Here is a 27,123-nt window from a genome sequence, read left to right as displayed (position 1 = left end):
TGTTACCACCTGTTGAAAGAAATGTGTCTGCGCATATCCCAGTGACCGCCGTGGGATTTCTTTCTGTTTTTACTAAAAGTCTTACTAAAGTGTGGGCTTCCCCATCTGAGACATCACACCATGCTTTGGATTCAAGTTCTTCTTCAGTGCCACTTCCCCCTCCTCATTTTTTTTTTCCTAAATCACTCTGATAAATCCAATCCATTGAGGTTGGAAATTATGAATTTCCTAATGGTCCTAATTGTTGCTCTCTCTTCACAGCTCCGCTGATGAGGAAAGCAATTTAATTTGAAATCCCTTGTTTCCAGGATCAGATTGGCATTCAAATATACTTTCAGAATGCATCCAGAGTGCAGCCCCTTTCACTTCCTGCCACAGCTATTGCTCTGGCCCAAGGCACTGGCCTGCCCCACCTGGCTTATGGCAGCAGACTCCCAGAAGGCCTCAGGGCTGCCGAAACCCACCAGACAGAGTGTGTCTGCTGAAACCAAAGTCAGAGTAGGCCATTCCCTTGCTTATAACCCTCCAATGGCTCATGAAGTGTGTCCTTCTTGGAAACAGACTCATTCTGTCCATAGCAGATGCAGTGGCTCACAAACTTTTCTGATCCTGTGACCCCTCGTCACCTCTCCAAGCCTCTTTCATGTTCCTTGGCTTCTAGCAGCCCCCACCTCCGGGAACCTGAGCACTCTTTCCCCTTGACCCCAGCTCTGCAGATCTTTCCTCAACCTGAACACCATGGTCTTCCCTATCTACCCCATTTCATATTGCCACCTTTCCAATATTCCTACCTCCCCTAATAGACTATCTTTTAGAGAATTTTTTGTTCAAAGCAAACTTAAGCAGAAAGTACAGAGTCCCATACATTCCTGCCACCACATGCACAGCCTTTCTCCCATCAGTGTCCCCCACTCGTGTGGTGCTTGAACCTAAGTGACCCATCACCATCACCCAGAGTCTATAGTTTACATTGGTGTCACTCTTGGCGTAGAACATTCTGTGGATTTTTAATTTTTTTAATGTTTATTTTTGAGAGAGACAGAGACAGAGACACAGAAACAGAGCACAAGTGGGGGGAGGGGCAAAAAGAGAGGGAGACACGGAATCCGAAGCAGGCTCCAGGCTCTGAGCTGTCAGCACAGAGCCCAACGTGGGGCTTGAAGTCATGAGCTGTGAGATCATGACCAGAGCTGAAGTTGGACGTTTAACCTACTGAGCCACCCAAGTGCCCTGAACGTTCTGTGGATTTGGACAAATGTGTAATGACCTGAATCCAATACTGTAGCGTCTTACAGAGTAGTCTCACTGCCCTTCAAATCCTCTCTGCTCTGGCCTGTTCACCCCTCTTCTCTCCACTGACCTCTGGCAACCGCTGATCTCTTCCCTGTCTCCATAGTTTTGCCTTTTCCAAGATGTCATACGGTTGGAATCATACAGCTACGTAGCCTTTCAGATTGGCTTCTTTCACTCAGGAATATGCCTTTAAGATTCCTCCCTGTCTTTTCCTGCTTGATAACTCATTTCTTTTTAGCACCCAGCAGCCTTCCTGGGTTTGTTTCCTATCTAGTGCTCATCATGATCTAAATACATTTTACTTGACTTAGTTGCTNAGCCCTAATTGGGGGGGGGGGGGTTCTAGTTTGTTCTCTGCCTTATCCTAATGCCTAGAACAGTTCTAGCATACATTAGATGCCCAAGAAATATATGTTGAACAGAAGAAAAAAGGTATTTTCCAAAAGGCACAAAAGTGACTAAATGTATCTCTAGTCATAGGACACCACATAATATATAAAGTACATTTCTGTCTACACAAAGGTCACAGCTAATGTCTATCAAAGATGTACCGAAAATGCTTGCTTAACCCAGATCCTGGAATGTAGTCAGACTTCTGCAGGTATTTGATTTCTATAAATATGTGAGCTCTCTGAGAGAAGAGATCTATTTTGCCTCATTTGCCACTATATTCTGGGCACCGAGAATAATGCCTGGCACACAGTAGGTGCTCCACCAGTATTTACTGGATGGATAATCAGTCTGTCTTAATGTATTGGCTTTCTTATTTAATCATTTGTTTTATCTATCAAGTAGATGGTTTTTGTGAACCACAGAGATGTTTAATAATAGTTTATTTCTGAAGTAATGCCTTAAATACAACTGTAATTTATCTTGGTGTTTGATCCAAACTCAGTCGTAATTTACTGCTATAATCTGAAAAATAATATCATTTCCTCTTCTCCACGGGTGTTACTAATATGTTGGTTAAAGCAATGTCAGGAAGAAAAAATGTTTATTTACGGGCACATGTTTTATGAATGGATCACATGCTAAGGGGTAACGACAGACAGATGAACAAATACTTCAGTGGCTTTGGATTTTGAATGGCCAAGGACTCTTCAATTCATTAAATGAAAGATAAAGCTAAGTAAAGTAGTCCTTTTAGAAAATAGATGTTGAAAACAAAGAAGAAAATCGATGTTGAAAATCTCCATAAAGACTATAAAAGAGGATGATTGTATCTTCTTCCCCTGAACCATAAAACAATTCAAACAAGAGGGCCTCTATTCTGTACAGTATGGAAGGATCTACTTCATGAAGGGAAAAAAAAAATACATCTTTGTGGATGAATATAACATATGGTGAGTGAGGAAGTTCTTAAAAAACTTACCCATCATTGTTAACATCTGACACTGTGACCGTATATCCAAAATAAGATGCCATCTGCAAAGGAAAGCCAGAAGATGACATCGTTTTTGTTCTAAAATAATTTCTATAGTCCTCTCTCAATTTTCCCGGAAGGATGAATCTCACTGCAGCAGACTTTCGCACTACATTCATAGACTCCTGGGCATGGACAGAGTCTTAAAGTCATTTTGTCGGTTCCAATGCATAATTTCCCTCTCAGGAGCCCCGACCTCTGCTTGGACATCCTCTGCAGATGGTCAACAATCAGCCCATTCAATTTGTGGACACAATTGTCAGAATTTTCTTTGCAAATCTGGCCCTTCTGTGACTTCTAGTCCTTACGCCTATCTAGTTCTGCAATCTTGAACCTCATAGAATAAATCTGATTCCACTTCCATATGAAATTTCATATGGAAATACTGGCAGCTGGTGCACCATAGTCATCCCTCTTTCTTAGAGTTACCACATGTGATACCAAAGAAAAGATGATACCCTACAAACGCACAGCCAGGAGAAGACGTAAGTAGGACTTACACTCTTTGCTTTGGGTTCTTTAAATCACTGAAACCTGAAAATGGCTTTGTTTTCAAAGGGAATCATGTCTCAGTATCAATTCACATTGAGGTTAGTGTCAACTAAGGTTTCTAAGACTCTTCTGAGTATAACCAGTGTGCCATAGTTTGTCCACATTTTGTGTAAGATTTTGTTTTTCAAGCTATGTTTTCAACATTTATTACCTTTTCAGATTTGGCCCATAGTTTGAGCTTATTGGGATTTTTTTGTTCCCATATTTTGGCATCCATTTAGCCGACTTAGTCTCCCATAATCTACTACTTTTCTTCAGTCTACATTCCACTAGGAAGTGTGCTCCACAGAGGGCAACGACTTCGGTCTATATTGTTCGGTCTTCTGGCTGAACTGCCTGACCATGGTCTGGCTCAGAGAAGGTGCCAGATACTCTTTGCAGAGGGACTAAATATGTGGGTTCACAAGTGTCACTCAATAGTTAACTTCTCCTACCTCTTCTCTCTATTCCAAACACATATGATTGCTAGAGACTGAGTGTTTGTGGCTCTCCCTTTCCCCCAAATTCAAATATTGATCCTAATAGCTCTAATATAATGGTACTAGGAGGTGAGGCCTTTGAGAAGTGATGAGATAATGAGGATGGAGCCCTCATGAATGAGGTTAGTGCCATTATAAAAGAGACCCCAGAGAGTTCTGAAGCCCTCCTTACACCATGTGAGGACACAAGACTATGGCCATGTATATGAATCAGGAAGCCAGCTCTCACCAGATACTGAATCTGCCTACCCCTTAATCCCAGGCTTTCCAGGCTCCCAGAACTGTGAGAGATAAACATTTGTGGGGTTTTTTCTAGCCACCCAATGTGTGGCATTTTATTAGAGTATTCTAAAGACTAAGATACAGGTTCCAGGTGCCAAATGCTCTTGGCAGAGGGAATGAATGTACGAGTAACTCCATTCTCCCACCTCTCTTCTCTATTCCAACCATCTACAGTGAAATTCTTACTCCTGGTGTGGCACTGTGTGGCCGTCACTCAAAGGAATTTCTCCCCTTATGTCCTGAATTCTGAAGTTCAAGACTGAAGAACTAGATGGTATGGAGGACACAAAGTTATAGACAGGCCAAAATTTAAATGATAAAAATGTGAAACAGAACTGGGAAAAAGAGAAGTCTTGCCTGATTCTCAACAAACCATTAAATATCATCACAGGAGAATAGTTAAAACTTTGTAAGTCCATCCAGGTTCACTACTGTCCCAGCCTTCCTTCTTCATATTTACCATAAGAGCATATGAGAGACATTGTTAAACACTTTGTTGAAAATTGTAGAGTAAGGGATAGACTAAAGCCCCAATTTGGGGGGAAAATATAAAAAGTGTGTTGTGTTCATTAACCAACTCTATCAATCAAAATTGCTTGACAATTACATTATTCCAAATCTGTATCTCTAGCTAAGAGTGGAGCATCTAAGGATCTTCACCCATGATCCAGGAGGCCAAGACATGGCCAGATTCAAATGTGAGGCTTCCTCGGATTTCAGTAGTGTGGCTTTCTGGTTATGGGTTGCCCAGAGTAACTGATTCATCTTATGACAGGCTCCCTTAAATAACCGTATCATGTTCATTGTTTAAAGAAATGTGCCAAATTTCCACAGGTAACAGTACCTAGGAAAACTCAGGGTGGTGAGTCAAGTATGACCTCAGAGAACGACAGACAGTTAAGCTTTTCATAATAAGACCTCAGCCAGTAACAGTGGGTGAAGAGTGATATCTGGGCCTGGAAGGAAGGAACCAGAACCAGGTAGCTTGTGAACCTCCACATATTGTTGCTTTGGGTGGAGGGCTCCAGTCACAGTGAGGAATGGAGAGAGAGCACAAGCCCACTGGCTCTGATACAGCGAGACATAGGAGAAGCCTGTGTCTCTCAGAGGGAAGGCACACACCTACACCTCACCACCAAGCACACTCCATACAGGGCTAGGACATAGCAGGATTGCTTCTCAGATCCTAGCACTTAGTGACACAGCAGTGTGAGAGCTGGGATCCTGTCTGCCAGAAGCATGTGCCCACAGCAGCTCCTAGCACATAGTAGGTGCTCAGTAAACATTTCTTTTATGAAGGAATAAATGGTATGAATATTGTGATTTACTATTTGTACCGAGTGACATTATTTGATAGTAAAAGGTCTTCACCTGTTCACCAGTGAAATTCTGAATAAAAGTCATGTCTGTAGAGTTAATGATTGAAACCTGAAATCATAGAAATGAAATAGGTTATATCATTTGACAGAATTGGAGGAAAAAAAGACATTTTAAATTAGAGCTTAAATCATTTTTAAATTTTGGGGAAGAGTGGTAGATAGTTAACACTATGTAAAACAAAAATGTAATCCCATGAGGATGATCTTTTAAAAATCCAAGTGAACTTTTATCTATGGTTAAGTCTGTGATGCTTTCAGGTAAAATGCATGCTTATTAATCTGAAAAGGAAAAATAGAAATTGGATTCAACTGAACGCTGAGAGCAATTAACCTGCTGGCCAGTTAATTCACCTAATCATGATTTTTATTCAAATTCATTTCTGTGTTTATATTATTATGAAAAGTTGATGATTATAGCTCTTTGCAAAAAAAAAGCTTAAAATTAAAAATACTATCCATATAGAAAAAATACTACTTTTAATTCTATTCAGCAAATGTAAAATCTGCAGGTATTACATTTACTAGAGTTTTAAAATAATAAACATTTAAAATATATTTTTTTTCTTTTAACAAGGTGTCTTGATTTTCTTTTCCTAATTTTGTGGTAACTAGCTACAGTGGGCTTAAAATAGTATCCCTCCCAAATTCACATCACCCAGGATTTCAGAAGGTGACCTTATTTGGAAATAAGGTCTTTGTAGATGAAATAGGTTAAGGAAATTGAGATGAAGTGATCCCAGATTTCGGGTGGGCCCTATATCCAATGACTGATGTCCTCTTTATAAAGAAGAGAGCACACAGACACCCCTGGAGGAAGGCTCATCTGGTGCTGTGCTGAAATACTTAATCTGAACAAAGGGCACTGCATTATCCTTTCATGCTGGGTCCCACAACCTATGTAGCACATCCTGTACATAGATAAGAAAAAAAAAATCTAGCCTCACTTGCTTTTCTTCATTTTTAGTAAGCAAGCAAGCCTGGGTCTGTAGGGGCTCACTATTAAAAGGCATGGCACACCATTTAAAAGTTGAAGGAAAAGAAACATTTCTTTGCATATGTAAGAAAATATTGCACAATGTATTCTTGGTACTCACATATCCAAAATTCTGTGCTCCTCTTGGAACTCCAGCAACCAGTTCTGGGGATAAAAATAATCATGTAGAAGGAGAATTGCATATATTTTTAAGCTATCCAACAACCCAGTTAAAGAGAGTGCTTTTTACGTGAGTAAGCATCACTTGGGGAGCTACAAGTGTGAGGTCACGGTTCTGCATTCTGCTTCTGCTACAGACCATGGAACACAGAACAAAAGTCGTCCTGTGAGAGTTACTAGCCTTCATCACCAGCCTTCGTGTGTTTCTGCCTGCACAGCATAAGCCTGGCTTCTTGGCTCCGCCTGTGATTCGTAAGTTAAACCTCTTAGTCTGATTTCTCCAGTTTTCACTGTGGCGACATCTTTTGTATTAGTGTGAAAAGTACAGCTTCTCTCACCCTCACATGACAAAACAAGCTCGGTTACCTAAAGAAAAGCCATGGTAAATGGTACTAGTCTGGCCCCCTTGGAAGTGTTTGCTGGTAGCAGAATTAGGGGGCGACCTGGCAGCTTAGGGCCCCCCAGAAAGGAAGCTTCAGTAACACGAACAGAGGAGGCAACACTGGGGAAAAGGGTCCATATAACTCAGGGTACAGTGATCTGGCTCTAGATTCAGAAGACAATGGTTTTTTTCTTGGGTCTGCCATATACCTGGGATGAGCCAATTAACCCCTCTTTTTCTGGTCATCTGCAATAGTGTGGGAGTTGGAGTGGCTGGTTGCCAAAGATCTTTCAGCTCTTGTTTCTACAGACTGAAACTATCCTTTGATTCACTGGGGTTAACATTGTAGTTTAACTTAAATAGGAAGGGCCTGGAAGAGCGTCTGCTTCCCCTTCCCCTGCCTGGAAAGGTATGGCTCAAGTCCCAGTGTCAACTACATCTGGTGTCCTGTGTTCTAGCAGAGTTGGGTGCTCATGCTGTTAGCATGAATAATCGAAGAAGGTTCATTTGGGGGTAGATGTTGGACTTTTCAGTCGTAAATCCATTCATTCAATCAACAAATATTTATAGGCAAATGGTCAAAAATAGTGAGCACACGGGACAAAATGCACTGCTGTCTCGGAGCTTATACTCTGGTTGGAAGAGGCAGTCAATTTAAAAAACAGAATTGATGAAATGGCATATTTGAAGGGGATAAGTATGGTGAATGGAGAAAACCTGAACTGTAAAATGGTACACGGGGTAATGGAGGTGGGATGGGAAAGGACTTAGGCATTTTTAGGGCACAGTCAGCAGGAAAGGACTTGGCAAGAAAAAGACATTGGAGCAAAAAAATGAAGAAAGTGGAGATGTAAATATGGAGATCTTGGAAAAGTATGTTCTAGTCAGAAGGAATGGCAAGTGCAAAGATCCTGAAGTAGAAGTGTGTCTGGAGTATTCAAAGACTCGTAAAGAGGCCAGGGTGGCTGGGGGAGAGGGAGTGAGGAGTAAAGGGATAGGAAATGAGGTCAAAACCTTATGAATGGAGTCTTTTAGGTCATTGTGAAAACTTGGATTTCAGACTGAATGAGTTGAAAAATCTCTAAGTCAAAGAAGTTACATGATCTGACTTCTGTTTCTAAAGGACCACTTTGGTTGCTGAATTTAGAGCAGACTACAGGAGGACAGAGAGAGAGAGAGAGAGACCAGGTAGGAGGCTCCTGCAATAAAGTTGGGGGACTTGGATCAGAGCACAAGCTGTGCAGGAGGTGAGAAGTGATCAGATTCTGTCATATTTTGAGAGTTTAGTTAGCAGGATGGATTGTGAGAGCAAGAAGACAGTCCAAAGCTAACTTCCAAGGTATTTGGCTCAAGTGACTGGGAGGGTGATATTGCCGCATACTGAGATGAAGATGATAGAGGGTAGACCATGTTTTGGGGAGAAGGTCAGAAGTTTGCTCATGAGCACATTAAGTTTGAGAGAGCTATTCAAACAGAGACGTTGAGTATTGAATTGAGGTCCTAGATCTTAGAACAAATTTCCCTGAACCTGGAATTCAGTGTAATCTGGAGGAATACCTTGAACCTGTCACTCAGTATAAGCAGAAAAACAATGAGACTGGATGAGATTGCCAAGAACTCAAAGAGGAAAGAAAGAATCCGAGTATTTAACCCTGGGACACTTCAATGAGAGGAGCTACCAGTGTCTGGGAAGCCAAGTGAAGAAACGAGGAGGGAATAATGAGTTCTATCAAATGCTCATGATAATCAAGGAAGATGAGTTGCATGCAGACCACTAGTTTGCTTGATAGGAGCCATTTCAGTTGAGTGGTGAGTTTAAGAGGGGGAGGCGGTAGAACTGGCAGACAGAGATACAGCAGAGAAGAGTGACAGCTCTTTTGAAGCAGAGTATATAGGTGCTTGCTGGAGGAGGAATGGAGTAAGAAATTTTCTTCTTAAGATGTGAGAAATAACAGTATGTTTGTACGTTGGTGAGAACGATCCAAAGAAAATTGGGATGTGGGATAGAGAATCAGGAAAGGTTGGAGTCCCTTCTCTGAGTCATGAGAGGGAACGGGATGTGGGGCAAAGAGGAGAGGTTAACTTCATACAGTAGCATGGACTGATCAACTATAGCAATGGGAGGGAAGGTGAAGCAAGTCCTTGAAGAATAAAACTGGGTTCAGAATAACTAAGCTATCTGGACAGATTTCTAGGAAAGCTATCAGAACTGGTAGCACACGGCTCAGTTTTGAATGAATTAATTCATTTTCAATGAATTAAATTGGCGTCTAACAAAAAAACCACCACCAAATATAATGCAGTTGACTGATTCCAGGATCAGGCCTGTCAACCAGAGAAGATTGAAGGGACTATCCCATTTGAGATACATGACAGCCACTACTAAGTCTTCCACAAACATTCAGAATTTCATTTAAAAGAAATCAACCATCACATTCAGTAATGTTGGAGTCTCCAACCTCATGTGGCCACAACACTAAGAAGTTATGAAAAGTAATGTTCATAGTTGTTTAAACAGGATCAAGACAAGGAAGTGGTTTGGAGTTTAAGACAAATTAGAACTGTCACTCAACTACAGAAATTCAGTTGCGAGAGAAAATAAGTGACCTTTCTTAGATCCTTTCCAATAACTCATACAAAAACCTTCAGAGGTCTCTTAATATCCCTACCCTTGAAATACATGACCTCGTCATCAACCCCACCAGCAAGAAGCAAAAAGGAAGCTAGTTGTTATCGAATTTTTTTCTACCTACTAGACAATGTGCTATATGCTTTATAATAGTTCCATAACTTAACCTCTAAAAAGTAGGCATTCATACGCCTTTTGACATGTGGAAAAATGAGGCTTAGAAAGATTCAGTCACTGTACATAGTTGGTGAGTAGTAGTACGCAAGAACTGAGTGCAAAATCAACATTTTTTTCTCACCACATCAAATGACTTTCTAGCATTGGTGAGGGCTGTATCACTTTTTTGGTTTTAGCTCACCACATTGGACCTTAAAACAAGAACAAAAGAGCTAAACCTTTTTCGAGTCATGAACACACTTGGGAAGTAGATGTAAGTTATGGATCTTTTCATTGTAGAAGTTCATACACATACAAAACCTTGCATAAAATTTCTAGGGGTTCAAATCCCATGAAGTCTATCCATGGACTTCCCAGTATACAAGGATCCCATATTAAGGACATCTAGTCTAGAGGACATCAAGTCACTCACTATTTTTCAAAGAACTCTAGCTTCTTCCAGTTTACTAAGTAAGTAGTGAACATGGGCAGTCTTGGACGGTGTGGTCTGATGAATAGATCCGTTCTGATGAATGGATCACTCTCTGATAGTGCCTTTACTTTACGTATCATTTAAAACTTGGATCCATTTTCTAGATATTTCTCTGATCAAATGGAAAACCACTATGATCTTTTACCATCCTTCCCTGTGATGTGCTGTCATGCATCCCTAATAATTTCCTTGGGTCAGGACTGAATGTTCTTCTGGGGAACTTTCTAATATGAGTTTAAAGTCATTTTTAAAATTGTTTGGAATATTTTTCAGTTTCCTTTGCTAAAACACTGATTATAGGATTTGACTTTTCTAAGGTACTAGGAATTCAATTTTATCTCTGATAGACTCTAATCCAAGAGTACTTTCTTATTATAGCTAATATTTAAATACTTGTTATGTATAATACTTGTTATGTATCAGCATTATACTATTTTATGAATATAGTAATCACTCATTTAATCCTAAGAATCCTATGATATAAAATGATACTATGTTCACTGTTATCATCATCACCATCATTACTACCATCATCATCATTATCATCTTCATCATCATCATCACCATCACCATCACCCCTCTTTTAGAAATAAAGAAATGGAGGCACTGAGATGTTAGGTAACTAGGTCACAGAACTGGTAAATGGCAAAGTCAGGGATGAAACCCAAGTGGTCTAGCTCCAAAGTCCACGCCTTTAATTACCACAGTAGATTGTCTTTTAATATCTTGAAGAAAAAAATTTGGCTGTTGGAAAGAGACAGCATTTAAAAATTTCCAAGGCTGTTGGAAAAAACCAGCCTTTAAGAATTAGCTTGTATTTAGGGGCGCCTGGGTGGCTCAGTTGGTTAAGTATCCAACTTTGGCTCAGGTCATGATCTCATGGTTCCTGGGTTCAAGCCCCACATCAGGCTCTGTGCTGACAGCTCAGAGCCTGGAGCCTGCTTCAGATTCTGTGTCTCCCTCTCTCTATGCCCCTCCCCTACTTGTGCTCTTTCTCTCAAAACTAAATAAAGGTTAAAATAATTTTAAAAAATAATTATCTTGTATTTAAAAGAAAAGTATTCTTTAAAAAAAACAACCTGTTTGTTCAACCCCTACCTCACTGCATACAGAAAGTTTTATTCTCTGTGAATTTCTGCTTTGTACGTCGTGTTGAGATGAAACAATTAAAAGAGCTCTGGGGCACCTGGTGGCTCAGTTGGTTGAGCATTTGACTCTTGATTTCAGCTCATGTCAAGATCCCAGGGTCATGGGATCAAGCCCTATGTCGAGCTCCATGCTGAGCTTGGAGCCTGCTTAGGATTCTCTCTCTCTTTCCCTGTGCCCCTCTTCCCTGCTTGTTCTCCGTGCGATGAAATGAGATGAGATGAGATGAGATGAGATGAGATGAGATGAGATGAGATGAGATGAGATGAGCTCTGATGACTTCTAGGGGTGGCCCCATTTCATTTATTCTTAGTTCTTTGTGAATTTATTAAAACACATTAGTGAAAAGCAGTTAAGGTTCATATGATACAAGATGGAAATATTGATTGATTGATGATTCAGTCATTCAATAAATATTACCAGTCTTGTATATGATAGGTATTCCTAGGGACTGAATGTGTCCCCCCAAAATTCATATGCTGAAACCTAACCCCTAATGAGATAGTCTTAGGAGATAGGGCCCCTGGGAGGTGATTAGGTGATGTGGCTTGATTAGTTTTATGTTTAGAACTTTATCCTAGCACTTACTACAGTTGTTTACCAGGTATTTTCTGTTCATTGTTTAATGCCTGTCAGCAACTCTGAAATTAAGGACCGTCTGTTCACTTCTGTGTTCAACACTTAACACAGCCTGGCACATAGCAGGTGCTCAAGAAAAATTGGAAGAATGAATGAATGGTAAATTCCTTAAGAGAGAAAAAAATGAGACCATACAGGAGTTTACAGAAGGAAGTGAAAGAATGATTCCTAGAAGAGATGACATTTCAAATTGTACTTATAAAAGTAGCATTTGACCCCTGGAAGTTAGAGTGGCTACAGATTCAGGGGACTGAAACCAGAAATGGCAGCCATTACAAACTATAGAGGACAGAGGTGAGTGGCATATATGAGAATAGAAGTTAATTTGTTCTGTTATTTTGGGCTTGAGCATGCCCAAAGGGGAAAAGGAAATAATGTAGAGATGTTGGGTTAGAGCCTGGTAAGGAGTTTAGTATGGACACGCCCAGTGTGAATATCCAGAAATTAAAGATGAGGGGTCTTGACTTTTCAAATTTGACCTGTCACTAATAGCATGACTTTTGTGCAGGTCATTTTTTAAGTTTTTTTTTTAATTTATTTTGACAGAGATATAGAGAGCAAGCGGGGGAGGGGCAAACAGAGAGGGAGACAGTACCAAGCTGACTCCCCACTGTCAGCCCAGAGCCCAATGTGGGGCTCAAACTCACAAACCATGAGATCATGACCTGAGCCAAAATCAAGAGTTGGACATTTAACCTATTGAGCCACCCAAGCACCCCTGTGTTTTTATAGTTCTTCTCTGTTCCTCTGTTAAATGGTGTGGACCATTTAATCACCTATATTTTTCTCATGCATAATATGGGATTATTGGACTAATTTTTTATTGCTTAACTCAATTATATAAAAATTGATATTCAATATTATGAATTTTTTTAAGACTTAAAATGCTGTGCTGAAGTGTATTTGGTTTGTTTCTCTACAGAATATTATCATATACACTCAGGGATTCCATTATTATACATTTGTTTAGCAAAGAAAATTACACTGATAAAAGGGCTTTTGGAGTCCCTTTACCTTTCCTCGGTGCTTTATAAATGGCTTACATTCAGTAATGTCTCTCACCTTGCTCAGAGTCTCCAGTGAATTCCCCAGCAGCAACTGAATATCCTGGGTTAAAGAAAAACTAGTCACTTGTTTGAAGGCTTTACAAATGAGCTATGTTTACAAAAACAAAAGAACTATCATAGTACTATGTTGCTCAGAAATCTCGATCAATATTGTAACATAGAAGTTTAGGGTTCTGAAAAAATTTAGGGCTCTGTAAAGGGACAAATTAGTGAAAGGAATATGAATGCTTCTCTACTAAATCGTGGAAGCATAAAAGGTCTGCTTCTTCTGAGCGTGGCAACACAATCATATTCTGAGGAATGCTTCATAATCCACCTTAAAGAGAAAATGACAGCCATTGCAAGGTCACTGATTCATCAGCATCAGGCATGATCCTCTGAAAGGTTATCTTTTGTGCTCAACATTTGCTATTTCTGATCATCAAGAAGGTATATATTTCCTAATTTCTTTAATGATGGTGTTCCACAAAAATTTCTCTTAGCTCTAACATGAGGTCAGGTGAAAACCATAACTACATTTTGCTTAATTTATCAAGCAGTCAAAATGCCAATAGGCTACCAAGGGTGGAAGACGATAGTGGTGCAATGGCATTGTATGGTTCCCACATGATACGTTTTGACAACATTCTAGCAACTGGAAGGTCTTTTGTTGTTGCTCTAAAAACTGGAAAGGACGGCCACTATGTTGCCCTTCTAGCACTGAGCAGCCCTACTAATTCAGTCTCTACAACTGGCAAAATATTTCATGTGCAAGACACTGTTACAGTTAGTGTTTGATTGCATAACTGGATACTATAGCCTCAACTGAAACATCAAAAGTAATCATCAAAAACCTCATTAAATAAGATATTGACTTTGGGGCTGAGGCCAACGTTTTATTGTGTGAAGGACATATCCTTCTAGTGTAATTTATTGAAATTTTTAACATAAAAAATGGTTGCTGAATTTGAAGCAAAAGTCTGTTACAGAGCTTATAAAACAAGCTTAACAGAAAAGACTTCTATATCGTGGCTGAACAAAAAGAAAGCCCATTCTAAGCTAGTAAGAAAAGAAACTTTGCACAAGTTGCCAAATAACATAAGTGAGGAATAAAATTTGCATCTACATTTAGTGTGTTAGCCTTTTGAGAAACAACAAATGTGTCCAACAATGAATCTCACCAAGGTAACTATCATCATAGGAAGCTGGAGCCACGTCTGTCTGTTTTTCTCGAGCCAATTTCCGTAGAATATCCTTGAACGAGTAATTTGCAATGATATCTGCAATACTGGCAGTGATGACCTGACCTGTGTTCAAACAAATTAATGCATTAGCTGAATGAATGCAAGATGCAGGACCTCCTTGAGCAGACACAGAACATCTGAAAAACACATACTCTCTTGAAATAATGGAATTGCTTGCATTTTTTGAAGATGAATTTTCTCACCTACCACTAAACTGCAGGTAAAGTTGGTTACTGCTGGGTGGAGCCTTCCATTCTGATGGAAGAACCAGAGAGCACTACATAATTTTATCTATCTTCCTGCTGCCTTCACAATATATACTCCCTCTACCGCCAAATGATAAAAATATCTGAGTAAAGACTCCTGTAGGCAAAATTTATGGATTAACTTTTTAATCTGGAACATTGCAGCTAGAAGAAACATCATCTAACTCTGAGATCATCTAGCTAAAATATAACTATATATGTGTGGGGAAACTGAGGTACAGAGAGCATGAATGCATTCTCTAAGGTCATGTGGTTTCGCTATTAGGGTATCTGGCATTACAACCAAGGTCTCCTTTGGCATCCCGTTAAGACATTTTTGTGGTCCTACAAAATACAGATTAAATCTAAATACTCAATTAATAGATTGTGAAATCTATCGGTTATTTTAAACGAAGGAATTACATAATTTTTGAGCAATTTATTTTTATACTAAAATGTATACAGAGAGCATAAGATTAGACAACAGGAGGCAGTGAGGTGAAGGGAGATCCAGAATTTTAGCAAAAAAAANATTAAAAAAAAAAAAAAAAAAAAAAAAAAAGAAGAATCCATGGCGGCCAACAATTATATGGTAAGAACTTGGCTAATATCTGCCAAATAAAGTCACTATTAAAAGTCTTGAACTATGATTGTACTGGGGTGGTCAAATATCCAAAAGATGGCCAGCAATTTTCCACACGTTCTCATATTTATGATGGATATCTAAGGGAAAAGTGTGATCTCATTCTTTTTGGGAGAAAAGTGGAGATATGCTTTCAAGAAACTTCCATTTAATAGTAATTTTAAAGCCAAATTATTCTTTGGGACTTCACTGATAATTCATAGTCTTTGTTTGAAGTCCAAAAGGAATAAAATTATCAAATCTGGCCATACATATTTCCCAATGACTCTTCCTGAAATGACTGTTCTGATACTAACATAATGATATTTACACATGTATTTCTGAACAATGTCTGCAGAATTTGCCAACTTTCTCTGGGTTATGGCTAAATACCCCCTTTCCTTCTCGTACATATACACTGTCTTTGCCTGTTTCCTTTAGTGGCTTCTAAAAACATTATAACCTAAGCCTAAATAAAATTTTACATGACCTATCACAGACAATGCTTCTCTATCTCCTTGGGATGGCTACTTTTCAGCAAATCATCTGTATCAGATATTTTTTTTAACTTAAGGAAAGAAAAGAATGATCTAATTGAATGAATTAGAGGAAAATCTGTTAAATACATACTTTTTATTTTATAAGCATCTGTTCCATAAAATATATTAATTTTCAATCTGCAAAATAATTTTTAAGACTGAAATGTTAATTATTTGGTGTTCACAGTTGTACACGTATGAATTAAGCTCAACAGTAATTTCACAATTTTATCATAAGGCCATATCCTCGATCTCTTCTATTGGCTTGAAAAAAGTATTTGCAGTGTTATTTTTATTTTAATTACAGTATGGTTAACATATAGTGCTATATAAGTTTCAGGTGTACAATACCATAATTCTACAATTCTATACATTACATAGTACTTGTCAAAATAAGTGTTCTCTTAATCCCCTTCGCCTATTTCACCCACTCTCCCTTCCACCTCCCATCTGGTAACCATTAGTTTATTCTCCATAAAGAGTCTGTGTTTTAGTTTGTACTTTTTTTAAATTGTTCATTTATTTTGTTTCTTAAATTCCATATATGAGTGTAATCATAGGACATTTGTCTTTCTCTGATGGACTTACTTCATTTAGCATAAGTGAAATATTACTATAGCCTATAGACCTATCCATGTAGTTGTAAATGGCAAGATTTCATTCTTTTTTAAGGTTGACTAATATTTCATCATGTATATACCCCTTCTTTATCCATTCATCTATTGTTATACAGCTGGGCTGCTTCCATGATTTGGCTATTATAAATAACACTGTAATAAACACAGGGGTGCATATATCTTTTTGAATTAGTATTTTTGTATTCTTTGGGTAAATATCCAGTAGTGAAATTATGAGATCATATGGTAATTTTATTTTTAATTTTTAGAGAAAGCCTCCACAGTGGCTGCACCAGTTTGCATTCCTACCAACAGTGCACAAAGGTTCCTTTTTCTCCAGAGAAAGGATTGAGGATCAATACTTGTTTATTGTGTTTTTGATTTTAGCTATTTTAATAGGTGTGAGATAATATCTTACTGTGATTTGATTTGCATTTCCCTGATGATGAGTGATGTTGAGCATCTTTTCATGTGTCTCTTGGCCATCTGGGTATCTTCTTTGGAGAAATGTCTATTCAGGTCTTTTGCCCATTTTTAATTAGATTATTTGTTTTTCGGTACTGAGTTGTAGAAGCTTTTACATATATTTTGGATACTAATACTTTATTGGATATATAATTTGCAAATATCTTCTCCCATTCAGTATGTTGTCTTTTAGTTTTGTTGATTGTTTCTTTTGCTATGCAGAAGCCTTTTATTTTGACGTAATCCCAATAGGTTTTTTTTTTTTTGTTTTTATTTCCTTTGTTTCTGGAAACATATCTAGAAATATGTTGCTATGGCTGATGTCAGAGAAATAACTGTCAGTGCTCGCTTCTAGGATATTTATGGCTTCAGGTCTCACATTTAGGTCCTTGATCCATTTTGAGTTTCTTCTTGTGTATAGTGTAAGATAGTATCCAGCTTCATTCTTGCATGTAAGCTGTCCAGTAATCTCAACACCGTTTGTTGAAGAGACTGTCTTTTCCCTTTTGGATATCCTTCCCTCCTTTGTCAAAGATTAACTGACCATATAACCTGCGGTTTATTTCTGGGCTCTTTATACTGTTCTATTGATCTATGTGTCTGTTTTTGTGCGAGTACCATACTGTTTTGATTACTGCAGATTTGTGGTATTAACTTGAAATCTGGAATTATAATACCTCCAATTTTGTTTTGCTTTTTCAAGATTGCTTTGGCTACTCAGGGTCTTTTGTGGTTCCATACCAAGTTTAGAATTGTTTGTCCTAGTTCTGTGGGGAAAAAAATGTTGTTAGTATTTTGATAGGGATTACATTAAATCTTTACATTGCTTTGGGTAATATGGACATTTTAACAATATTTGTTCTTCCAGACCATGAGCATCGAACATCTTTCCATTGGTTTGTGTAGTCTTCAGTTTCTTTCATCAATGTTTTACAGTGTTCAGAGTTCAGGCCTTTCATTTCCTTGGTTAAATTTATTCCTAGGTATTTTATTATTTCTAGTGCAATTGTAAATGGGATTTTTAAAATTTCTCTTTCTGCTGCTTTACTATTAGTGTATAGAAATGCAATGAATTTCTGTAAGTTGATTTTGTATCCTGTAACCTTACTGAATTAATTTATCGGTTCTAGTAGTGCTTTGGTAGAATCTTTAGGGTTCTCTGTAGTATCATGTCATCTGCAAACAATGACAATTTTCTTTCTTTCTTACCAATCTGGATGATTTTATTTCTTTTTCTTGTCTGATTGCTGCAGGTAAGATTTCCAGCACTATGTTGAATAAAAGTGGTGAGGGTGGCCATCCTTGTCTTGTTCTGAGCTTAGGGGGAAAACTCAGATTTTCACCATTGAGTACTATGTTACCTGTGGAATTTTCATGTGTGGCCCTTATTATGTTGAGGTATAGTCTCTCTAAAACTACTTGGTTGTTTAGGGTTTTCACATGAACAGACCTTGTACTTTGTCAAATGCTTTTTTTGCATCTATTGAAATGATCATATGGTTTTTATCCTTTCTCTTGTTTATGTGTTGTATCATGTTGAATGATTTGTGAATACTAAATCACCTTTGCATATGGGGAATAAATCTCACTTGATTGTGGTGAATAATTTTTTAAATGTATTTTTGGGTCTGGTTTGCTGATATTTTTCTTGAGGGTTTTTGCATCTATGTTCATCAGAGATATTGGCCTGTATTCCCTTTTTGTGGTAGTGTCTTTATCCGATTTTGGTATCAGAGTATTGTTGTCCTCATAGAATGAATTTGGAAATGTTCCTCTGTCTTCTATTTTGTGGAATAGTTTGAGAATAGGTATTCACTGTTCTTTGAATGCTGGACTTCACCTGTGAAGCCATCTGGTCCTGGACTTCTGTTTGTTGGGAGTTGTTTTTTTGTTTTTGTTTTTGTTTTTTAATTATTACAAATTCAATTTTGTTTCTGGTAATCAGTCTGTTCAAATTTTCTATTTCTTCCTGATTCAGTTTTGGTAAGTTATTTGTTTCTATGAATTCACCCATTTCTTCTAGGTTGTTTAATTTGTTGGCAGATAATTTTTCATAATATTCTCTTAAAATCCTTTGTACTTTTGTGGTGTTGGTTGTTATTTCTCCACTTTCATTTCTAATCTTGCTTATTTGAGTCCTCTCTCTATTTTATTCTTTTTTTGATGGGTCTGGCTAAAGGTTTATGAATACTGTTGATCTTTTCAAAGAACCAGCTCCTAGATTCATTGATTTGTTCTTTTGTTATTTTTTGGTTTGTTTTAGTTTCTCTTTCATTTACTTCTGCTCTAATTATTATTATTTCCTTCCTTATATTGGTTTTTGGTTTTGTTTGCTGTTCTTTTTCTAGTTCCGTTAGGTGTAAAGTTAGGTTGTTTATTTGAGCTTTTTTTCTTGCTTCTCAAGATAGGTAAACTTCTATCTCAAGATAGATAAACTTCCCTCTTAGAACAGCTATTACTGCATCCCAAAGGTTTTGGACTGTGTGTTTTCATTTTCATTTTTCTTCATGTATTTTTTATTTCCTTTTGATTTCTTGGTCAATCCACTCCATTTTTTGTTTAGTAGCATGGCATTTAACCTCCATGTATTTGAGCTCTTTCACAATGTTTTTTTCTTGTAGTTGATACCTTGTTTGATAGCATTGTGGTCAGAAAAGATGCATGCTATGACTTTAATCATTCTGAATTTGTTGAGACTTGTTTTGTGCCCTAATATGTGATCTATTCTGGAGAATGTTCCATGAGCACTTGAAAAGAATGTATATTCTGCTGTTTTAGGATGGAATGTTCTGAATATATCTGTTATGAGGGTATCATTCAAAACCACTGTTTCTTTGTTCATTTTCTATTTGGATGATCTGTCCAAAGGGGCATGTTAAAGTCTCCTACTATTAACTATATTACTATCAATTACTTCTTTTAGTTTGTTATTAGCTGCTTCATGTATTTGGGTGCTTCTATGTTGGATACATAAATATTTACAATTGTTATATCTTCTTGTGGGATTGTTCCCTTTATGATTATATAGTGTCCTTCTTCGTCTTCTATTACAATCTTTTTTTAAAACTCTTATTTTGTCTGTTATAAGTATTCCTATACTGGCTTTCTTTTCACATCCATTTGTATGATAAATTCTTCTCCATCTTTTCACTTTCAATTTGCATGTGTCTTTAGGACTGAAATGGGTCTCTTGAAGGCAGCATATAGATGGGTCTTGCTTTTTATCCATTCTGTCACCCTACATCTTTTGACTGAGGTATTTAGTCCATTTAAATTCAAGGTAATGATTGACAGATTTATACTACTGCCATCGCATTCTTTGTTTTATGTTTGTTTTTGTAGTTCTTCTCTACAAAAACTACTCCCGCTCTGTTCTCTCATGGTTTGATGGCTTTCTTTAATGATATGCTTGGATTCATTTCTCTTTATTTTTTGTATATCTATTACTGGTTTTTTATTTGAGGCTATCATTAGGTTTATATATAGCCTCTTATACATAAAGCTGTCTGTATTAAGTTGATATATATAAATCTGAACTTATTCTTTACTCCTTTCCCTCCCACATTGTATATGTGTATGTGTATGTATATGTATATATATACACATACACACATACTGTCATTCTTTACATTGTTTTATTTTGTGAATCCCTTGACTGATTTTTATAGATATACTTAGTTTTACTGCTTTTTGCTTCCTACTTTTCTTATTCCTACTTATGGTTGTTCCTTCCTACTCTTTAACATTTCTTGTAGGGCTGGTTTAATGGTCATGAGTTCTATTACCTTTTGTTTGTCTGGGAAATTCTTTTTCTCTCCTTCCATTCTGAATGAGAGCCTTGCTGAATAGAATATTCTTGGCTGCAGATTTTTCTCTTTCACCACGTTGAATATATCATGCCACTCCCTGCTGACCTGCAAAGTTTCTGCTGAAAGGTCAGCTAATAGCTTTATGGGCTTTCCCTTGTTTGTAACTGTTTTTCTTTTCTTCTGGTGCTTTTACAATTCTCTCTTTATCACTAACTTTTGCCATTTTAATTACTATTTGTCTTGATGTTGACATTCTTCGATTGATTTTGTGGGGACTCTCTGTACCTCCCAGGATCTGGATTTCTGTTTCCTTCCCCAGATTTGGGAGGTTTTCAGCTATTATTTCTTAAAATAAATTTTCTGCCCCCTTTTCTCTCTCTTCTCTTTCTGGGATCCCTATAATGCAAATGTCATTATGCTTGATGGTGTTATTGAATTCCCTACATCCTTTCATTTTCCATTATTTTTTTCCCCTCACTTGTTCATCTTGATTGCTTTCCATTACTCTTGTCCACCAGGTCACTGATCTGTTCTTCTGCTTCCTCTAGTCCCCTATTTATTTCATCTTGTGTATTTTAAATTTCATTTACTAAGTTCATCTCTGATTGCTTCTTTTTTATGTTTTATATCTCTGCGATAAGGGTCATTGATATCCTCCACTCTTTTCTGAAGTCCGTGAATATCTTTATGATTCTCACTCTAAAATCTCTATTGGGCATATTACCTATCTGTTTTGCTTAGGTCTCTTGCAGTGATTTTGTCCTATCTTTCATTTGGGACATATTCTCTGTCTCCTCATTTTGTCTAACTCTCTGTGTCTATTTCTGTGTATTAGGAAAGTCAGCTACATCTCTTGCTCTTGAAAATAGTGGCCTTATGAAGAAGTAGTACCCTACAGTATAGTGTCCCCTGTTCACAAGAACCTGGTGCTTCAGAGGTGTCTGCTCTGTGTATTGTATGTGCCCTACTGCTGTATCTGAGCCACTTTTTCCTTCAGTTCAGTCTTCTGCAATGGCTCTCTTTGCCTGTTTTGTGCAGTGTTTGGTCCTTGTGTTGTTAGTGGGCCAGTCTGGTGCTGCCTTGGGCTTGAGTTGAGTCAGACAAGGCATTTGCCAGAGATTTAGTATCACTGAACTGAAAGGTACTTTCTCCATGTTGTTCCCTGAGCAGCTTTCATTGGTGGGCAGGTCCTTCAGTCACATCAGCTGTCTGGGGCCACAGTCTGACTGGTGTGTGTGATTATCTTTCCCACTCCCCAGGCCAGGAGTAGTGCTGGCCCATTAGGGCTGCTTGCACACTGCCGGGTTTGTGGCACCACTCTGGATGTCCTCTGGCCAAGAGTGTGAAAGGGGCGGATCCTCAAAATGTAGGGGGCAGGAGACAAGGTGTTTACAAGTTCTTTGCTGGTCCTTTGTGGGAGGGGACCTGCAGCAACTGAGACTGAGATAGGTCTGGCTGGAGGAGGCAGATCTGCTGAAGTGCATAGGGTGGTGGCAGTATTAGCAAGTTAGGTAGTGAGTACTGGCGGCACCATGCTGGTTCCTGCCTACGGCCCTGTTTATGCTGGGGGTCAGGGGAGGAAATGTGCCTGCCAGCTCTTTGTTTCTGGAGAAGTCCTCCCGTGATCCCTGCTCCTTCAGCACACACTGAGTTGAGTAAACAACTCTCCCTCCAGGTATTTTTCAAGATGCTGCTTCTATGCTATATCTCCACGGGCCGTTTATTGTACTGTCTCTTTAAAGGCAGGGACTCAGTTTCCTCTTGCCCTTTGGCTCTCTCAGAGCTGAGCTTGCTGACTTTTAAAGTTCCAGGTTTTAAGTCCCACTGGTTATAAGAACTTGTAAAATGCAGCTCCTCTGGGTTTCAAAGCCAAATGTAATGGGGATTCATCTTCCCCCTGTGGGATCCCTGACGTGATAGTCTGTTTCTCTCCCCTCTCTGTGTGTGCAGCGTTCCTCCCTCCCAAGGACAGCCCCATGGGTTTGGTCAGCTCCCTACCACATCTCTGCCCTTCCTACCCTCTTCACTGTGGCCTCTTCTCTACATTTAGTTGCGGAGTTTGTTCTGCCAGTCTCGGGGTTGTTTTCTGGGTCCTTTACACTGGTGTGAGTGTTGTCTAGTTGTATCCTCTTCCAATGGCTTTTTAATATGATCAGGTGTCTCATTTTAAAAGAAAACCTTCACTCAACCATTCCTCTCTCTCATAGTCTATCTTTAATCCTAAACTTTACAGCCAAAATCCAGAGAATATTCTCCATCATTTCTCTGTAGGCATTCCATCCACATCCATGGCTTTAACTGTCGCCAATATGCAAGTGACAGAAGTCTGTATGTTAGCCTAGATATCTTCCCTGAGCGAAAGCCCATATATCCAGACATGAAAAATCCTGGATACCGTAAACATTTCCATATTCAATATAACCAAAAGCAAATTCATAATCTTCCCTCTCCAGCCCACTCCAGCCTCTTCTCTTCCAGGGTTCCCCATCTCAGTGAGTGCGACCCACCTATAACCATGCAGTTGCAAAAGTCAGAAACGTATGCTGGGCGTCCTCCCTTTCCTCACCCACACATATCCAGCTAAGCTGTTTATTTTCCCTCCAAAGCATCTCTCAAATGTCTCCTCCTTTTCAATCTGTACTATTCCCACTTTAAGAAGCAAACGTCTTCATCTGAACCTTATAGCTAGTTTACCTTAAACACTTATAACTAACTTACCACCTTATAACTGGTTTGCTCATCCCTCACTCTGGCCAACCTCCAATTTGTCTTCTATATGGCAACCAGAGGGATCTTTCCAAAACACAGATGTGACCAGAGCATCCCATGCTTAAAACTCTCCAGTGGTTTCCCATGAGTCTCAAGATAAGAAACAAATACTTACTATAGCTAAGGCCATCTAGTCACACTCCTGCAGTTCCCAAGGGTTTCTTGTTTTGAGGATAAAGAAAAGGGTTCTTACCTTGGCCTGCAAACCCTTCATGGCCTTGGGGGTGGGGGAGGGAAGGAGGGCTGCTTCATACCACTCAGAAGCCCTCCCCCCTTCCCATCTCCTGACTCTAGTCACCCTGGCTTACATCTCACCTGACTGCTCAACTTCAGGTCACAGAACTTTTCCATACAATCCCCTCTCTCTTTGCTAGACCTCCCAGCAAAGTTCAGATCTCAGTTCAGGGTTGCTCGTTTCCAAGCAACCTTAGGGCTGCTTCTGGCCCATGTGACACCTTTACAAGCATCAGAAGGCATCCTCCCCTCAGGGCAGATACTGCCCTACACATCAGGGCTCCCTAAGCAGAGCACAGGGTGATCAGAGGACAAAACCTGTGCGTGCAGCCACCCCTGGAGAAGGCTCCTCTGCTCTCATGGCCCCATCGTGACATCCCCTTCCTTCACAGCAAGCATCACGTGCGGAGTGTCTAGGTATTCGTGTGCACATTGGATTGATGCCTGTATCTTCCCCCAGGTATTAACCTTATGAACAACGTCTGTCTTTCCTCATCACTGTATCCTCAGCATCTAGCACAAACCTGGCATAGCGTTAATAAATACTTGGTGAACAAATAAATTAAGTTGCAGCCATATTTAAAAATATCATTTATAGACAGATGCAAATGATGCCTTATTCCTTTGAGAAACTATGAATATGGATATAAAATTAATGTCATAAAAGGTCAACATTTGGTGTTACTGGTGTTTCATGTTAGTAACCACAAACAGGCTCCCAGGCTCTTCTCGGCTCCCAGAACATACCTTGCCAATAAAAACTTCCAGGTCCTCCTACTATAAGGTCTCCATTCTACAACACAGAAACAGCAACAATTGGAAAAGAAAAACAGTTTTTTTTAAAGGTGATAAATCATTGTTAATAAGCACTGCTCTAACAATTTGTTATACGTAAAAAAGCAATTTTTAAATGAGGCCCTTGTATCTGAGTCAGGCAGGTCATTTTATTTCCTTTTTTTTTTTTTTTTTTTGCTTTCAACTATTTAGTGTGTTAGCATATTAAATAATTTTCATTTGACTCAATTAGCTAAGTTGAATTCTCTCCCGTGAGGATACAGGAATTCAGATTTTTGGCACTGGGTCAGGTAAGCAAAATACGTACATGTTTAATGCTGTGTAATTTAGCAGACATGGTCTTTTGAGCCTTGGCAACAAACAAAAATATGGTTTCTCTTTATCTCAAGGCCACAGCAATGCCTATTTTTTCCATACATCTGCAAACACCGCCCTCCCCTTCTCAGGAGAGACAGCGAAAACCCCAGACTAGCAAATATAAATGTTCCCTTCTCCTTACCACCCCACCTGCCACCCTCTGCATCCTTGACTTTCAGTCAAGGATGGGAGGGGGAAAAAAGGACAATGATTTTAAAAAGGCCAAGAAAGAGTAAAACCTTGTATGCTGATGGATTTTTTCTTTTTTTTTTTTTTTTTTCTAGGAGAGAGAGAAACAGCGTGAGCAGGGGAGGGTCAGAGAGAGAGGGAGTCACAGACTGAAACAGGCTCCAGGCTCTGAGCTGGCTGTCAGCACAGAGCCCGACACGGGGCTCTAACCCACGAACCACGAGATCATGACCTAAGCGAAAGTCGGACGCTTAACTGACTAAGCCACCCAGGCGCCCCTGATGGATTTTTTTCTATACTGCTTCCAAAACCACAACATCTTTGTCCCTTATGATCTTATTGGGTATCTCTGTAATTTTGAGAAAGGATGTGTGAATTTTAACACTCATGTTAAATCTAATCAATTACACCTAAGAGATAAAGCAATTTTCTTTTTTTAGGAAGACATTTCTCTCACTGAGTTCTTGAGATTTTTCACTTAAATGATTGTCACAGAGGTGGGAAGGAAGACTGTTGCTTTCCATCACACATGTTTCTGCGTTATGTTAATCGGTTTGTCATCTGCATCAATTACTTTAATAAAAATAAAAAGCAAGCAAAAACATTTAAAGAAGTGTAGGTTCTTTGGTTGGTGGTAGTTATTGGGGGTGGGGATGAGAGCGAGAGGCAGAGAGTAAAGTAAAGAAAAAAAGAAAAAATCAAACAGATAAGACAACTACTGGAAGCTACAAGCTAAATGAATTCACCTTGTAAAAATCCAGACTAAATCCTGCTTGGCAGTAACCTTGGCCTTCGGGATCAGCATTACCTAGAAGGACCCAAATATAGAAATGTTTTACATCATCATACCCAATATATATTTTAATAACAACTTCAGGATATTCTGTTGTTTTCCCTATTGATTTCTCAATTTACAATGCTCAGGGTGCCTGGGTGACTCATTCAGTTAAGCTTCTAACTTTGGCTCAGGTCATGATCTCACAATTCGTGAGTTTGAGCCCGGTGTCAGGCTCTGTGCTGACAACTCAAGAGCCTGGAGCCTGCTTTGGATTCTGTGTCTTCCTCTCTCTGCATCTCCCCTGCTCACGTTCTGTCTCTTCTTCAAAAATAAATAGTCACTTAAATAATTTAAAAAAAAAATGTAATGACCAATAAATATGTGCTTTATATTTATTTTTTAAACATTAAAGAATGTTTTTAATGTTTATTTGTGATAAACATAAGGATTAATGTATATGTGTGCTTTATGTTTATTTTTAAATTCATTCTGAGCAATTTAGGAAACATAATGTATCTTCTTGGCCCAAATATCATCATGATTCTATAGTAAGATCACTAGGAATGACATCCCTTGGAGTTAGTACATTGGGTTTGACAACTATGTTTGTCTGAAGTAATAAACTCTCCTTCACTCAGCGTGAAGCCACACAGGTGATTCCTAAGGAAATGCACTGAGAAAGAGAGAGCTCAAGATGGTCATCTGAGCGGATGCCTTGTGCTGAGGGCGCCCACCAGGATTCCGATCGTAATGATCTCCAAGAGGAAAGTAATTTTAAATTATTCTATTATCATTAGTTAGGTACATTTGGAAATTGAATTTCTTTTTTTTTAAATTTTTTTTAACATTTATTTATTTTTGAAAGAGAGACAGACAAGAGTGCGAGCAGGGGAGAGTCAGAGAGAGAGGGAGACACAGAATCTGAAACAGGCTCCAGGCTCTGAGCTGTCAACACAGAGCCTGACACAGGGCTCAAACTCAGGAACCATGAGATCATGACCTGCGCAGAGGTCGGATGTTTACCCGACTGAGCCACCCAGGTGCCCCAAGGAAATTGCATTTCTGGTTATGATGAATCACACAGGCATACTGGAATACTAGTGTTTACAAGAGAGAAGATTCTCTAGTAATGGCCTATTTTGTACTCTATCCATTATGATTTACTAACTGAATGTCTTCATCATACAGTTTTCAAAATTATGGGCGGATCAACATGTAGATTCCCAAGGTATTGTTATTAAAAGTCTCTAGGACATTAGGATCAGCAATTTACTACTTGTCACTTGTACTGTAAGAGTTTCTACAGCTTCTAAAGTGCTTAAAGTAAAAAAGGTAGTTCAGTGTGGGGGGGGGAGCGGGGATCTCAACCGTTATGTAGTTTGATACAAACGTGCAAATAATTACTTCT

The 27,123-nt window shown here is 38.8% G+C and overlaps 1 protein-coding gene across 2 annotated transcripts in view; it reads right to left on the bottom strand.

The window, feature by feature from the left end:
- Window positions 1-27,123, bottom strand: part of ITGA8 (integrin subunit alpha 8) — a 179,922-nt gene that overhangs the window by 122,209 nt on the left and 30,590 nt on the right. Inside the window, exons 5-11 of one of the 2 annotated variants that reach the window (XM_077758434.1) lie at window positions 25,684-25,745; window positions 24,344-24,389; window positions 14,234-14,359; window positions 13,069-13,113; window positions 6,503-6,546; window positions 5,401-5,457; window positions 2,666-2,718 (exon numbers count right to left, since the gene is read on the bottom strand). In XM_077758434.1, the coding sequence (XP_077614560.1) occupies window positions 2,666-2,718; window positions 5,401-5,457; window positions 6,503-6,546; window positions 13,069-13,113; window positions 14,234-14,359; window positions 24,344-24,389; window positions 25,684-25,745 (433 nt within the window). The remainder of the gene's footprint in view (window positions 1-2,665; window positions 2,719-5,400; window positions 5,458-6,502; window positions 6,547-13,068; window positions 13,114-14,233; window positions 14,360-24,343; window positions 24,390-25,683; window positions 25,746-27,123) is intronic. The other variant, XM_077758435.1, reaches the window with a different exon arrangement.

Source organism: Crocuta crocuta, unplaced genomic scaffold (genome assembly GCF_008692635.1).
Source record: "Crocuta crocuta isolate KB4526 unplaced genomic scaffold, BGI_CrCroc_1.0 scaffold32, whole genome shotgun sequence".
In the NCBI taxonomy this organism is placed as follows: Eukaryota; Metazoa; Chordata; class Mammalia; order Carnivora; family Hyaenidae; genus Crocuta; species Crocuta crocuta.
Note: the sequence above shows the minus strand (reverse complement) of the source record. Positions and strands in the feature narration are given on the sequence as shown.